The 15,207-nt window shown below is 37.8% G+C and overlaps 1 protein-coding gene across 3 annotated transcripts; it reads left to right on the plus strand.

Annotated features, from left to right (window-relative positions):
• Positions 1-190: 190 nt before the first annotated feature.
• vmp1 (vacuole membrane protein 1) lies at positions 191-14,459 on the plus strand. Of its 3 annotated transcripts, none has more exons than XM_058079760.2 (12): positions 191-250; positions 725-834; positions 1,135-1,267; positions 1,409-1,499; positions 2,379-2,489; positions 6,770-6,937; positions 7,136-7,267; positions 9,552-9,632; positions 9,723-9,839; positions 10,618-10,679; positions 13,326-13,425; positions 14,182-14,459. In XM_058079760.2, the coding sequence occupies exons 2-12, from the start codon at positions 756-758 to the stop codon at positions 14,323-14,325; spliced, it is 1,218 nt and encodes a 405-aa protein (XP_057935743.2). In that variant the 5' UTR covers positions 191-250; positions 725-755; the 3' UTR covers positions 14,326-14,459. The 3 variants fall into 3 exon arrangements, with proteins under 3 accessions (XP_057935743.2, XP_057935742.2, XP_057935744.2); XM_058079759.2 differs by lacking the exon at positions 191-250 and adding an exon at positions 257-406; XM_058079761.2 differs by lacking the exon at positions 191-250 and adding an exon at positions 463-612.
• The last annotated feature ends 748 nt before the right edge of the window (positions 14,460-15,207 follow it).

Here is a 15,207-nt window from a genome sequence, read left to right on the forward strand (position 1 = left end):
GATCGTAACACTTAGCTGGAGGAACTACTACTTATTCATGTCATTTTCACAATAAAAGTACACAATTGAACTAGACTACGCATTAGTTAAGGTTAAGCTATATCAATTAGACGAATGTGTTTGTTTTAATTTCAGCTATTAAAATCTACTATCTGGTGCAATTAACACACTGAATACTGTTTATTACTTTCTTGTAGGTTTTTATTTGGACAATCAGCATTTACTTCCGGGTGAAGAAAGCAGGAAATAGGTACGGCTGTCACTTCATTTGAACAAATACGGCACATTCTACCATTAAACATCGTGTTTTTGTGGTCAAATATTGTCTGCTGCGAAGATAGGAGTTGTTTTTCATATTCTACATGAGGAAGGGATCCGTATTTAGCTTTCAAGAAGATATTTGAAGGTAGAGTTCATACGTCCCTCTCTTAGCACGCTGGCTAACCGGTTAGCATGTGGGGGTGATGAAATGTGGTGCGTTCATGTCCTAAAGAAGACTGGCCTAACTTATCCAGCAAGGTTATTTCAGGCAACTGTTGACGCTAGAGTCTTGAGGCACCCAACAATATTTCTTGCTTCATCTTGTTCGCTGTTTTGCGTTGTCAACACTATGTAAGCTGTTAATATATGCCAAAGAGCCATATTAGTAGCAATACTCTGATCCGGTTATGTTCTGAGGTTTTATTGGGACCTGGATTTGTAATTTGTTTTCTGCCTTTCATAGAAACTGCCTGGTGAGTTAAAGGTTGACTGACATGGCAGCCAATGGAGACAGCTGTGAAAAGCCTCAAAGACGCACAGGAGCTAAAGAGAAACAGAATGGAAGATCTACAGGTTGGTAATATTAGACATATTGATATGAATTTCCCCTGAGGAAGTCCAGCTTGTGTATTTACTTCCGCAGAGTTATATGGTTATGACTTGATAGAACTTGCGTGACTGATTGCAGGAGTCATAAAAGTGAGCAAGCAGATCAATTTTAGGTTTCTTTGTTATAGAATCAGAGCATAGAGCAGAATTTTACACACAGTTATACTATGAGTTCAGCATTAACCACTAACCAAAATGTAGTAATTGATATCGATGCAAACGTGACAGAATATCTGGTTGATTGCAATGGTGTTTTTGTTGCAGACTCGATAATAAGAGAGAGGCGGCAGAGGGATAAGGAGGAGCGTCTTTCACTTGTGTTATGGAGGAGACCTGTTACCACACTCCATTACTTCTTCCTTGAGTTCTTCATCAAGCTAAAAGAGTGGACGTTGAAGTAAGAAACTGGTTTTCTGCTGGCAAGTCTTTTGTACACACACACACCGTTGATGACTTTCCTGCTCTTATGTAAACAAACACATTGCTGCATAGAGTTCTAACCAGAAAACAAAACCGTTTTCTTTCCTTTTTTGTTCAGGCTATGGCAACGACGAGGCATTGTATTCCTAGTTTTGGTGTTATGTTCTCTCGTCTCTGTCGCCTATTCTATTGAGGGAGAACACCAAAAAGTAAGGCCAAGTTTTGTGTGTGTGTGTGTGTGAGAGAGATAATCAACACAGTTGTCATATCACCAGTCTGTTTAAAGATTAGAGATAAGTCACTCTTTAAGAGTTCATTGAGCCTAATGTTTTTCAGTAAACTTTGAACATTTAATCACTGGAGTGGATGCTGTGTTTACAAATTTTATGATTGTCACTTCTCCAAAGCTACTCAGATTTCTAATAATGAGGCAATCAACAATGTGTAATTGACTCATATTTTATTTTGAGCGTACTAGTAATCGTAGGAGATACAGTATTTACCTCAAATGAAACAGTGGAACCTCTGAAGGCAAATGACCCAAAATGGAACAATTGATGGAACAATATACCTCTTAAATGCAAACTACATAGCTTGAATCACCATGACCTCGGCAAACCTCACAAAATGTGATTTTTTTTTTTATAAGACTTGGTTTCAAGAGATGAGGAAGGTAAAACTTATGTCACGTAAACAAGCTGCTGTTAAATGTGTTGTTTTGTTTTTCCGGTGTTTAACACGTTTTCACACTTGTGTGACAATGACGTCATAAAAGTTAAGGGTTTTTATGTCTATATACAGTATTAACCGTGGTTAGCTTTATCCTTAAGACAGTTAAGAATGTAAAAATTGTTACTTAAACATTGCCTGTAGAGTTATTAATGGTTTTATAATTTCAGATTTTAAATTTGTTCAATTCCAGAACAGTCTTTGACTTTAGAGGTCCCCCTTAAATTCACTTACAATTAAAATTTAAATTGTATTAAATTGAAATGTATGTTTTAATTAAAAGAAAGCTTTAAAAGTAATAAAACATCTGACTCAAAGTTGTTTTTGTTTTTGTTTTACCTTTCCTTTTTACAATTCAGTATGTCCAGTACCTGGAGAAGAGGTTTCTGTGGTGCGCGTATTGGGTAGGTCTAGGTATCCTGTCCTCTGTCGGCCTTGGGACTGGTCTGCACACTTTTCTTCTCTATCTGGTAAGATACCACACACCTATGGTTTGAATCTGAATCAAATGTGAGACTGTGCTGTGATAATTCATATCAGTAACTAGCATCTGGTTGGCTGTAGCAAACAACTTGGTCAATAGACATTTTTTGAGCAGATGACGTCTGTTTGTCCACTTTCAACCAAGGCTGGTACTAATACCCTTGCTGTGTGTAATCACCTTTTATACCATCGTGCAGGGGTCGGGAACCTTTTTGGCTAAGAGAGCCATAAAGGCCAGATATTTTAAAATGTGTATCTGTGAGAGCCATATACATTTTTTTAAACATTGAATGCAATAAAATGTGTGCATTTTTATGTAAGACCAACAGTTTTAGATAATGGGCTCTAATTACGTAGACCAGGCACACTACCCCACGCCAATGGGGTGTGGCCAGCACACTTTCGTGAGCAGCGCAGTGTCTAATAATAAATCAAATACTTGTTGCCATTAATACAACTTCTGCTGCTGCATAATTTTGCACCATACTCAGTATATTTCATTCTTTTGGCCATCTTCGTCAGAAGGCTTGGTTCTGCAGCTTTAGCTAGGTGACTATTTGACTAAAGGAGAAAAGTTTACATGTACATCTTAATGACCGAGGTACACTACCGCATTACCCAGTAATAATCGAGTTTTGGTGTTTGACCTGGAAAATATCAGGAAAGATGGATATGGTCGGCCGTATTGCAGTAGAAAATAGATGGACGAATTAAAATGCATAAAAAAGTTGTTGATTTTTAATATTATTTTTAACAGTCATTTCTGTGATGTACTTTAAAATGTTAGCAAAAATACATTTTTATTGTGGTAAGAAATGCTTGAGAGCCAGATACAGTCATCAAAAGAGCCCTACCTGGCTCCCGAGCCATAGGTTCCCTACCTCTGCCATAGTGCCTATTCTGAGTAGTATGTTGTGATGTGGTGGAAGTATAGGCCCCCCTTAAAGTCACTTTTTCATGCTTTTGAATGTTGATTGTTGCTGTGCAGAAACTTATTAAGAGAGAGAGGTTTCTTTAAAGAGAGTTCTAAGAAATCCCATCATGCTCTGATGCATTGCACGGAGAAAAATGTTGTAAAATTTCGTAGAAACACGAGAATGTTCCTGAAAGTCATGTCATTATTATGAAGGCCAACATATTCAAGTCTTTGTCTCCGTCAAGAAGGTCCACACAAATAACACAATTTGGCTTTTCCTTATATACTTGTGCATCAGTCCTACTGTGATTCATTCGTTGTTTCCCCCTTGTGAAATTCATCAACTTATTTGTCTGACCAAAATATTATAGCGCATAAAAGGCTGTTACAACTTGACTGTGAATAACCTTCAAGTGGTAGTGGTGACGGTTTTACTGGTTGTGGTGCAAGATGAGAAATCCTTAGATGCAAACAGATGGGAAGGCAATGAATTATCGTGGCAATTTGTACTTATGCTGGTCACACGATTCAGCAATTTCCATTGCTATAGTTCCTCTTCATTGTTTTACACAATATCGGAAAACGTGAAAATGTGTATGTTAGTGGTTGAATGATTCATCTGGAGAAGGTGACCTAATTTGCTCTCACATCTGGGTGTGAGGGAGGTTTCACCACTAGTACGGAACAAGCCTGGCCTCCATTACAAATGTCATATTTTTAGTCATTTTGTGCAGCAATTCATGCCTTTAAAAAAAAAAAAAAAAAAAAAAACCCAAGTCAATTTTAGGACGGGAAATCTCTTGTCACAAGATCTCGCAAAATTGAAAAAAAGGGCAACCAGAAGCCAATCAGACTGTGAACTATGAGAAGCAGTGCGGGAGGCATTATTGGAACCGCACGTTCAGAGATTTAAGCACACTATTAACCTTGCAGCCCAACCTATCACGGTGTTGTCATCAACGAATGAGCGGTCGACAAAAGTATCTGTCGTACCTTTATACCGCCATGCAGTGCAGATGTGAAAACTGCATAAACCCTTCCACAATGCAACCCAGTCCCCGACCAGCGACAGATCCAAGAAGGCAGAGCTTGGCCCCAATCTCATGCATTGTCTTGTGAGTTTGGTGTCTCGTGACACCCTTAATGGAAATGTATTATTACAGTTTGAGTCACTTTGGCATCCAAGGCAATGATCCACCGCCAAGAATCATAATGACACCGCCATCTGTTTGTCATCCTCCATGAACCAGGAAGTAAACTGCTAACTATGGAACAAACACAAATTCACAACACACTAGTTTTTTTCAGCTTCAGTGGAGGCCTGCATTATACCAGGCCACATTCTAGTTTTGTGGTCAAAGTATTGCTAAAACACCATATCAATTGGTGGCCTATAACATATGTACTGTATTGTATGTTTTGAAAGACACTCAGTTGCTAAGGCAGCAAAACCCTGATTAGTCACCGTGGCTTTTCGCTTTTAGCACTTAATAGCTTCAAAAATATTGGTGAGTTTATTAAGTGCATCTGTGCTTTTTACTCGGCCATCTTATTCAGTCAAAATATTTTCATTGCAAATTTGCTGACTTGCTAGTCATCATTTGCAGAGCACATGTGAGGAGTGTGTCATATAAAGACAACTCTTTTTGTATGGTGAGTATAGTATAGCTTTAGTGTGGAGAGGACGGGCGGCCGTCACCACTCCATAATCTCGCATGGTGTGTCTACAGGTGTGCATATTGAGGCCAGATGCCGAACAACACAGCTATTACTTAAAAAAAAAAAAAAAAAAAGCTATTGCTAAACTGTCAGATATCTTGTGACTCTGTCAGCCACTGTCAGCCTCTTACCTACGGGGAGTAGGTAACCACAAATGTATGCTGTAAATCAGGGGTCTCAAACTCAATTTACCTGGGGGCCAGTGGAGCTAGGGTCTGGGCAAGGCTGGGCCGCATCAGGTTTTCCAAAAAAAACAAAAACGCATTTATTCATTCATTCATTCATTCATTTTCTACCGCTTTTTCCTCACGAGGGTCGCGGGGGGTGCTGGAGCCTATCCCAGGGCACATATGGACAAACAACCATTCAAACTTAAAACTTTTTCAGTGCTTTGGTTCAGATTTTCTACAAGAAAAGCTCTGATAAAACATTCCACTGTTCTCAAATATCTTAATTTTTATTTTTCTGCACAAAATAAGATGAAAAATAAATAAACAAATCAAGAATAAAGAAAATCAATCAGTAATAAATAAATATAATAATAATAATAAAACGGCAAATAATAAAAACTTAAGAAACCACATATAGTTGGTGGTAGACAAATTATTTTTTCAGATTAAAATTAACAAAGCATTATTAGAGCCCTGTAGACATGACAAAACACGACTATAGTCACTTTTATACTTATTTTATTTACAACATATTGCGCAACTGCAGGGTCTTGAGACACATGCTAACTCACAAACTAGAAAGCTAGTGACCTAAATGGTACCCTTCAAGTTATTTCCTTTAAACTTAAATAGCCAAAAACTTACCACTTCCACACGGATAGGGAGGATAACTATTAACAGTTATTTAACCTTTAACATGAACATTAATCAAACGTAATAATTTTTTCTGGGTACATGATACCATACAGCATCCATATCAAACTTGTGCAGGCCGCACTAACATTAAAACTAGTGCCCTGCGGGCCACATTTGGCATTTGAGACCCCTGCTGTAAATGTAACAAAAATACTCTTGTATTGCTTCACAAAACCCTATTCACAGCTGTTTTATTATTTTCACATTCAGCTTGACATTCCACTGTAACGGTGACAAGTTAGTCAGTGACACACCGTGGGCAGGCTAAAAGATATGTACCGAACTGTACTTTGTGTGTCAGCCCTGTGATTGACATGTCATCGGTTTGGATAGGCTCCAGCTTCTTAATGACCATCAACAGGATAAGTGGAATAGAAAAAGGATGGCTGGACCTTGATGTAAATGTAGATTATCATATTGACCCGAATATAAGACATCTAAATGTAAAACAAACCCTCATTCTCATGGATTGAAATTAAAACCTGCATCATAAATCACCATTCACTTAAAATTAGTATTGTAAGTTCTCCAGTAAAGTGTGTGTGTGAGAGAGAGAGAGACAGGAAGAAAAGCTTCCTTGTTTGGTGCCACTTGCTGGTTATGGAACATATCTCTGTATCTCAATGGACCCATTTCTTGTATTTGAGTATATGTGATTTTCAGTACAAGTCAATACAACTTTAACAATAAAGGTTTACTGTGTATTGGAATGGAATATAGCAGATTGCCATGCTTCTCACCGTGTTGTTTCTCTTTGCCATCTTAGGGTCCTCATATAGCATCAGTGACATTGGCAGCGTATGAGTGCAGCTCAACAGATTTCCCAGAGCCTCCGTACCCAGACCAGATTGTGTGTCCACAACTTGTCGGGGAGGAGGGAAGCGTCTCGCTCTTCTCCATCATGTCAAAGGTCCGCCTCGAGGCCTGCATGTGGGTGAGTGGAATTTCTTATTATTCCAGTTACCAAAAATTCAAGAATAAAATGGTGTGCCAGGTATGGCAGCAGTCAATTAGTCTCAACATTTCTCCCCGAACACAGCTCACCTTATTCTCAATAACATTTTAAGTGCATGTTTTTCAGAAAGCTATCGCTGAGGCCAGAATTCTAAGAATTGTTTGTCTGTCTTTTTAGGGTGCAGGCACCGCCATCGGTGAGCTGCCTCCATATTTCATGGCCAGAGCAGCACGTCAGTCGGGGGCTGATCCTGAAGATGAAGACTACGAGGAATTCGAGGAGATGCTGGAGCAAGCTGAGAGTGCACAGGTAAGAACGGTGCTTCTGGGGTGGGCACCCTTGGAGGGGGGGGGGGCATGGTGAACACAACAAGCAGGGAGAACTCACAATTAGGGTTAGTCGATATGTACCTGAGCATATATGACCATATTTTTAAGATGTATCATGATGACGATATAAAAAATAACATTTAAATTCAGCTGAGTCTTATATAAAATATACAAACCATAAGCCATATAATGAAATAAACTTGTCTCAAATTGTACATATATTTAATGGTAACAAAGTGGCTAACCTTTTCTAATGAGATGTCAGCATCTGCACACATGGCTTCAAAATCTCCAACAAACTATAATGCCTGTTCTTGTCATTAAGGAAGATGTAGTCACCCATGCATTTTCCCTAGTTGGAACAGGAAATAATTGAGAACCACTGGGTTAGAGTAACACATTTGTTGTAACGGCACTACCTGACTTCATCTACAAAGTATTGCATCTAATATTTTACTTTTGCACAAAATGAATTCAACACTTGCCCACCTTTTTAACATATATTAAGAATCCGTACAATCATACAGATAACAAAAACCTTGAAAGAGACACTAGCACCTGGACAGACAGACAGAACACTTTATTAATTCTGTCTGTTAATTCAGCCATGAAACAGATTTGGACAACGGAATTGGAGATCAAATAGACATATTTAACAACTTATATCTGGGAGAGTTTTATAATGCAATTAATAATGAACTTAGAACTTGCAAATATTACACCGACATGCCTGCATTTTTTTCTGTATTTTAAAAATACAATGATTCATCTCAATGGGTAAATCCTAATAACATTTTCAATAATAAAAAAAAAAGAAAAGAAAAAATAATCCATTCTGAGGCTTGTCGTGGTATAATGTATTATTGAACATCTGGCTTGATTTGAAGTGCCTAAATCTGAAAGTATGGTGGGAACATTCTTGGCTGAGCATACTTGACTGACATCACATGATCAGTGAGTGGATAGGCATGCTTTGAGGTTGTTGGTTTATCGTCACTGCAGTGGAGTAGTCTGGACACGGTGCATGTCATGCTGCTATTCCTTATTGTTTTCTTGGAAAACAGGTAGTCCTGTTTGGTTGAGGTCAAGAAGAAAGAAAAATAAAATACGGGATACTCACACCAAAATGTCTATCCAGACAAAAGTTATAGTGCTCTAAACATTTTTCTCGACTGTTTTTTTATTATTTTTGTCTTAATTCTTAATTGATTTTGGTTCATGGATATTTTCCTCTTGAACATACCTACTGTCATTTGCTCACTCAGCAACAATTGCTGTGTGAAGCATCCATCTCAACGGGGTAGTCGTTAGCCTTCCGAATGCCCAGTGGACATGAAACTATCGTCCAGTCATTGGTCCCAAAGTGCCATGTGACTTGAGAGAAACCCCTCCCTCCTCACACTTCCAGTAAATCCTTGTGTGTGCGCGTGAGTCACCCTGAGCTCTGCTCCCCCTTTTAATCATCCCTCGGGCTTTGTGCTGTCTGCATCCTTCCCCTCCCTTACACTCTTTTCACGGGTCTCTAATTTGAATGACAGACAGTTCTGTCAGGAACCAGGTTCACATGACTGGACACTGCTGAGATCAGATACTGAGTCAGCAGGAGAGAAATTGGAGAAACCTGGTGCATTGTCACACTCTCCATCACCTGATCTTGCTACACTGGTTCACAGCTGAATGGACCCAAAATAGATTGACATCTGATGTGTACTGTATTCACATATTCCATACTATGGCATGACTAAAACACACCAACGCAAATGGCCGTGATTTTACAATAAACAGCCCTTTGCTGAGAAAATATGTGCCTGCTGGATCATCAATACAACATAAAAGGGGTCCAAAAAAATCAATAGCAAACATTTCAAACCAAACTCACAAAAGACAAATATTTGTTGTTTTACCAATAATTTTTTTATTGTATTTTAAGTGTAACTGTGAAATATTTGGTTTAAAAAATGTTCCACATTATTTTTAGGGGGAGAGGGGGAATTATGCTTCTCTCCCCCACATTTGTTAAATATTTTTAATATATATATATTAAATATATTTTATATTACATATGTTTTTTAAATATTAAATATTTGTACTTGGAATGTATTTATGTAATTATTACTACAGTATAAATCCATAAATTTATCTTGCATTCCAATAGAATTTAATTAGACTTTATTATTTATGTTTTAACACAAAATTACAGTTACTGAATTACCTTACATCAGGAATTTTGTCTAACATTTTTTCTCTTTTTTTAACTCTTGCAGGATTTTGTCACCAGAGCAAAACTGGGAGTGCAACACATGGTGCAGAAAGTGGGATTTTTTGGGATCTTGGCTTGTGCCTCGGTAAAATTACTGTTTTGTTTTTTTTTTTTTACACTACTACAGTTACAGAATGGATAATTTTTTTAAATTTATTGATATCTGGGCTTTTAGATCCCAAATCCGCTTTTTGACTTGGCGGGAATCACCTGCGGACACTTCTTGGTTCCATTCTGGACTTTCTTTGGTGCGACGCTCATTGGGAAAGCCATCGTCAAGATGCACATACAGGTCGGTGTCTGCACTTAGCTGTGTTATTGGAGGTGGCAATTGATATAACAAACTTCCACTCTATTAAAAAAAAAATAGTAATAAAGACAGTGGAAAATGAAGGTTGATTTAAAAAAAAAAAAAGTGGATGCCCTCTAATGGGTTTTGGACCTCTTCAGTATCTCCTAAATCAAAAAAAGCCCTGCTAATTAATAAGATAACTGTTCAGTCTTCCACACCAGTGACTAATATGAACCTTGTCTGAGCCAGTTTGTGTATGTAAGTGAGTCACTGAGTGATATACAGTACCTATCCATGCCTGGGGGGTGGGGGGGGGGTACCAGCCAGTGAGCTCACCATCAGAACTTTCAGACAAAGAAGCCCGTCACCCAGCAGGGGTTCTGGAGGCTGTTAACTGGACATTAAGTTCTCAAGAGGCTTTTTGTGTGCGCATGCTTTGAACCTAGTGGACATCACATGTCATATCCTGTCTGGGATTGTCCAGGGGGTCCATGTGTCATCCACTTTTAAAATGCTGATCACTTTCATGACTGAATAAAAATATTGTGGTTTTACTCCCCGCTTAGTTTGTAAACCACTCAAGGATCCAGGCTGGTCAAAATTGAACTTATTGTCATGCTTCCACGTAGGAATTAGTGGCTTGGTGGAAACTGGTGGGAATTTATTCTTAGCGGCGATCCAGCACATAATTATGTTTATCAACAATGATATGTTCTCTGTACATTGTGTAGTGTGTTTTTTATTTTTATTACTATGATTTTCTGTCATCGTTTTACAGAAGCTGTTTGTGATCATCACCTTCAGCAAACACATCGTGGAGCAAATGGTGTCCCTCATTGGGTAGGTGACTTCATGTGTGAGTCAGTCAGGTGCTCCATGGGGTCCGATTGTAGTTTAAAAGACTGTATTGTGTGATATTGACTGACGATCAATTATAACCAATCCCATTCACATCTTTGCCACATTGGTGGTCATGCATGTGAGGTCCCATTCAGACATGTTGATGTGACTCACAGTCTCCTCAGCGACGTGGGAAACTTGACTCTAGACCTAAATAATTAAAACCGCCTGAAAGAAATGCTTTTTTTTTAAATGTTACTTGTTTAACTGTATTGTTGCATTTGAGGAGTGAAACACTTAATAGTCTTTATTGTGCCTCCGGTTGTTAAAGGTTTTAATTTCTCAGCAGACTTTTTGATTTTTATGGGAATTTGGGTCCTTTTTATGAGTTTGGGATCTCTACTTCCTTTTGCTTTCGGTCAACATCCTTTTCCCCATTTTAGCAGTTCTCTATAAGCCAGTACGCCATTACAACATTTGTGTTAATATTAATTATTCAAAGTAATACACCACCATTTAAATATCTATGTATAAACAAGCGTAAAAAAATGTAGGAATTTTTTCTCCAATTATGCAGACATTAAATTCATCATGACTCAACTGTGCAAACATTTTTATCAACTTGTTGTAAATCAACTTTGCGAGCCTTCCAGTTATTGCGCTAAACTTATGAAACATATCCAGTACAGGCCAGACGTTTGGACACACACAAGACAAGTGGTCCCAACCCTATTAATAAGGCAAGAAATTCCACTGAGTAACCCTGACAAGGCACGCCTGTGAATGAAAACCATTAAGAGAACACTAAGGCATTGCGGTGCTACCAAAAAAAAAAAATCATGACCTAAAATATAAGACATGTTATTTCACCCTTTTTTGTTCACACATAATTCCACATGTTCATAGTTTTGACAATCTACAATGTAAATGAAAATAAAGAAAACACTTTGAACACATTATGTGTGTCCAAACCTTTGGCTTGTACTATAAATATTATTTAATATTTAATTCCCTACAGTTTAGAAATTACATGCACAATTTTCAATTCAACACACTCCTCTAATTTCATTTGGTCGCATTTCTGAAGAGTTGCAATGACAGCATATGAAATAAACATGTAACAGTATACATTACAATTATGTTTCCTCTTTTAGGGAATCATCACAATAGTTCAGTTTGCAAAATAAGTCTCTTTTTTGTTTGGCTTGGGTTTGGTGACAAATAATGTGCACCCTTCTCACGCTGACAGTTCTTCCTAAAAAGTGAATTAGCGTATACAATCCAAGGATTAATGTTTTTGAAATTCCATCATTTTATGACACAATAAATAATGTTTGTGTGTAATAATGCAATATAACAGATTAGAAACATATAGTGCTGAATAAATGAATTAATCCATGATTAAATGTGAAGTTTAAGTGAACAGCTTTGGTGATAGGTTACATTGCTAAAGGTAAAACATGATTATTATTGTGACCCAGGAATTTTCAAATTTGCTTTTTACTATAAAAATAACCCTGAAAAAAAATATGAACACACATAATTTGTTGATGTCAAATTATAGTTGTTTACTTACATTGTTTGGCAATATTCATGCTTTTGGTTATTGTGTGTGGGGAAACAAGTTGAGTATTTTTTTTTATATTTTCAAGAACACATTTTCAAGATTTTAAAAATATTTTCTTGTTTTTTTTTTATTAAGGAAATGTATTAAGCACTGCATGTGCATAGTAATTGGAACAGAATTGCATATACACTGTACTGTATCTATAAATATGTAGCAAATAAAAACAGTCAATAGTAATGTCAAAATTATTAAAAATGAAGAATTATACAAAAAATAGTATAAACTTAACTGCCTTACTATCCACTGTGATGACATGACCTCTGCTTTTTTTTTTTAATTGATGAGCTGTTATTCAGTTAATCCAAATTCTCGGTTCTTTCCCGTGACTGTCTGATAGCCTTTGATGACTCGCCATGATGCGAAGTCTGTCTTGGCCTTCATGCGTGTTTGCGTGGCAACACGGGGAGATAAGAACGACTCAGCTTCCAATTGAAATCAGCTGTCATTGGTGTTTGTTTTGTTCCGTGTCAACTTGTGCTTAGTCAAGTCTAAGTCAAGACGGCATGTTTTTGTTCTCATTAGGCCCAACTAAATTAAAGCCCCAATCAGTGTGTGTCTCAGTATTTGAAGTATATGCAGTATTAGTAATATCAAATACTATAATAAATTACATTTGAACTAATTGTCTCTTAAAGTACACATGAGACCATTGTGATTGCCTCCATCCCTCCCAAAATCTTGTGCACCTTTCCTAATAAGGTTGCAAGTACGCCCTGATTAGATGTCTTTGCATCCAGATGGTGGTAAGGGTGATGACATCATGTCGAGTCACTTCCCAGTTGAAGGGGCTGACACAATTGCCTGTGGAGAGTGAAGGAGCATAAAAGGAGGACTGAGGTCCGAGAGCTTCAGTCCTCTCTTCTCCTGCTGCTGCTGGGCTCACATGCAGAATGGCTGCTACCAGGATCTTTGCTTTATTATAGACAACTTATTGTATTTAGACTCTGAAGCCTCTTGGCAAGGGTAAGTATAAAATTCTAATGCATCTCTTTGTTTGTTTTTTTTGTTCTCTTTGCCAGGTCTATACCCAAAGTTGGACCATCACTCCAGAAGCCCTTTAGTCATTACTTGGAAGCACAAAGAAACAAGCTGCATCATGGTGAAGGAAGGGCACAATCAGTAAGTACAATCTTTTTATTATGCAAATACAAGCTTTATCTTTTAGTTCATATACTGGGCTTTGCATTTAGACTTCCAGTGTATAGGTACTTAAGACAGTGTTGGGTTTTTATGATTTTTGCATTTTATGGTGGATTTGAAATAGAACAATCAAGATGGAGTAAGGGTAGCAAGACCATAAATAAGCAGCAAACTGACAAAGCATCACCAGGTAGATAACTCCTTTGCAGTAGAATAATACTATGATACACTACAATATGGTAAACTCTGCACTTTTTGATTACTTTAATGGAATATTTTAGTGGTGCTCCCTATGGGTTGTGTTAAATATGCTTTGGAATCATCATTTTATAATCATTACACAAATGCTCAATGACTTATGGGCAATTAGTTGCAAAGTCCCACTCATGATTCTGAAACATTTTGCTTGATGGCGGACATATTTTTCAACCGGTTTTTCTTCACATTTTACAGATGTGTGCTTATCAGTCCCCCAAAGATGTGTACCAAATTTCATAGTGTTTCAGTCAAACACTGCAAAGTTAGAGTTGATGTTTCTTATAAACAAATTGTAGCCATTTTGTGTGCTGCAGTTCAGGAATATGGGATCTTTTCCCATCAGCTAGCAAACACGTCAATATTATTTATATTCATTGTAAGTTTTGGATTCATATATGACTACTACTTGCATTTGGACGCTTCATCTGTAAGACACTAATAACGATAATTAACTCTAACCATCTATTGACTTTCCAGGATGAGAACTGGCTGTCATGGCTGTTTGAGAAGCTGGTGCTGGTCATGGTCTGCTACTTTGTCATCTCCATCGTCCACTCGATGGCTCAGACCTACGCCAAGCGCCTGCAGCAGCAGAAGCACTCGGAAGAGAAGACCAAGTGAATTTGAGGAAGCGGTACAAATACCCAAGGAAGTGATTGCTGCGGCCGCTTGGCGGCGTCCACTCACTTAGAAACAAACATCTTCACGTCCATGCTCAGAGGCCGACTTACTCAAAATCAAGACTTTTGTCCGCTCTGTGCTGTTTTAAATCATTTGTCCTCACTTTCTTTTGTAGTTATCGTCTCCTTCTGATTCTGATTCCTTCTGATTCTCCTGCTGATTCGATGGTCTTACTTTCCGATGATTCCGTTATCTGATCTCAAAATGAAGCAGCGGTCAGGTCGTGTCTGCCGTACACGGGCACTGCCTATTAGACGCTATGCCTTATGAAAAGCTGGGAATTTCTCCCTCGGAAATAGTTCTCGACTTAATATTTAATTTTGTAACATTTCTGTATGAATAACTACTGATTTTGTTTGTAATTAGGATAACTGCTTATACGTGCTCTGAGTCACTTTTCAGGGCTTGTTACTGACCGATTAGACTTAAGATCATAGCTCCGGGGGGAAACAAAAAAAAGCAATATCGATGTAAAACATGTTGTTGATGGTTTTAACATTGTGTAGATCTTGGACATTATGCATACGTGTATTTATATTCTAACAATACGCAAGCGGGATTTACTTTAAATCCAAACAAGGAGTAGCATTGTTTGTAGTGACACTGTACTTAAAACTAGTCCCATTTCTCTTATCTAATATTAGTTTGGCCCTTTTGGATTGGAGCATACATAAAACATGCAAATCATGGTATCCAAGTTGGAGTCTGTCATTGGCTTGATTGTAAATGCTTAGGATCCTTGAACTGATCGTCTTGTCAGGTAAGTCAACAGCAGAGTGGCGACCATACAAGTGAATTGCATCCATCTTAACGTTGATTTGC

This window comes from Doryrhamphus excisus, linkage group LG8, assembly GCF_037039965.1.
Source record: "Doryrhamphus excisus strain RoL-2023G ecotype Guam linkage group LG8, RoL_Dexc_Guam_v1.1, whole genome shotgun sequence".
Classification (NCBI taxonomy): domain Eukaryota; kingdom Metazoa; phylum Chordata; class Actinopteri; order Syngnathiformes; family Syngnathidae; genus Doryrhamphus; species Doryrhamphus excisus.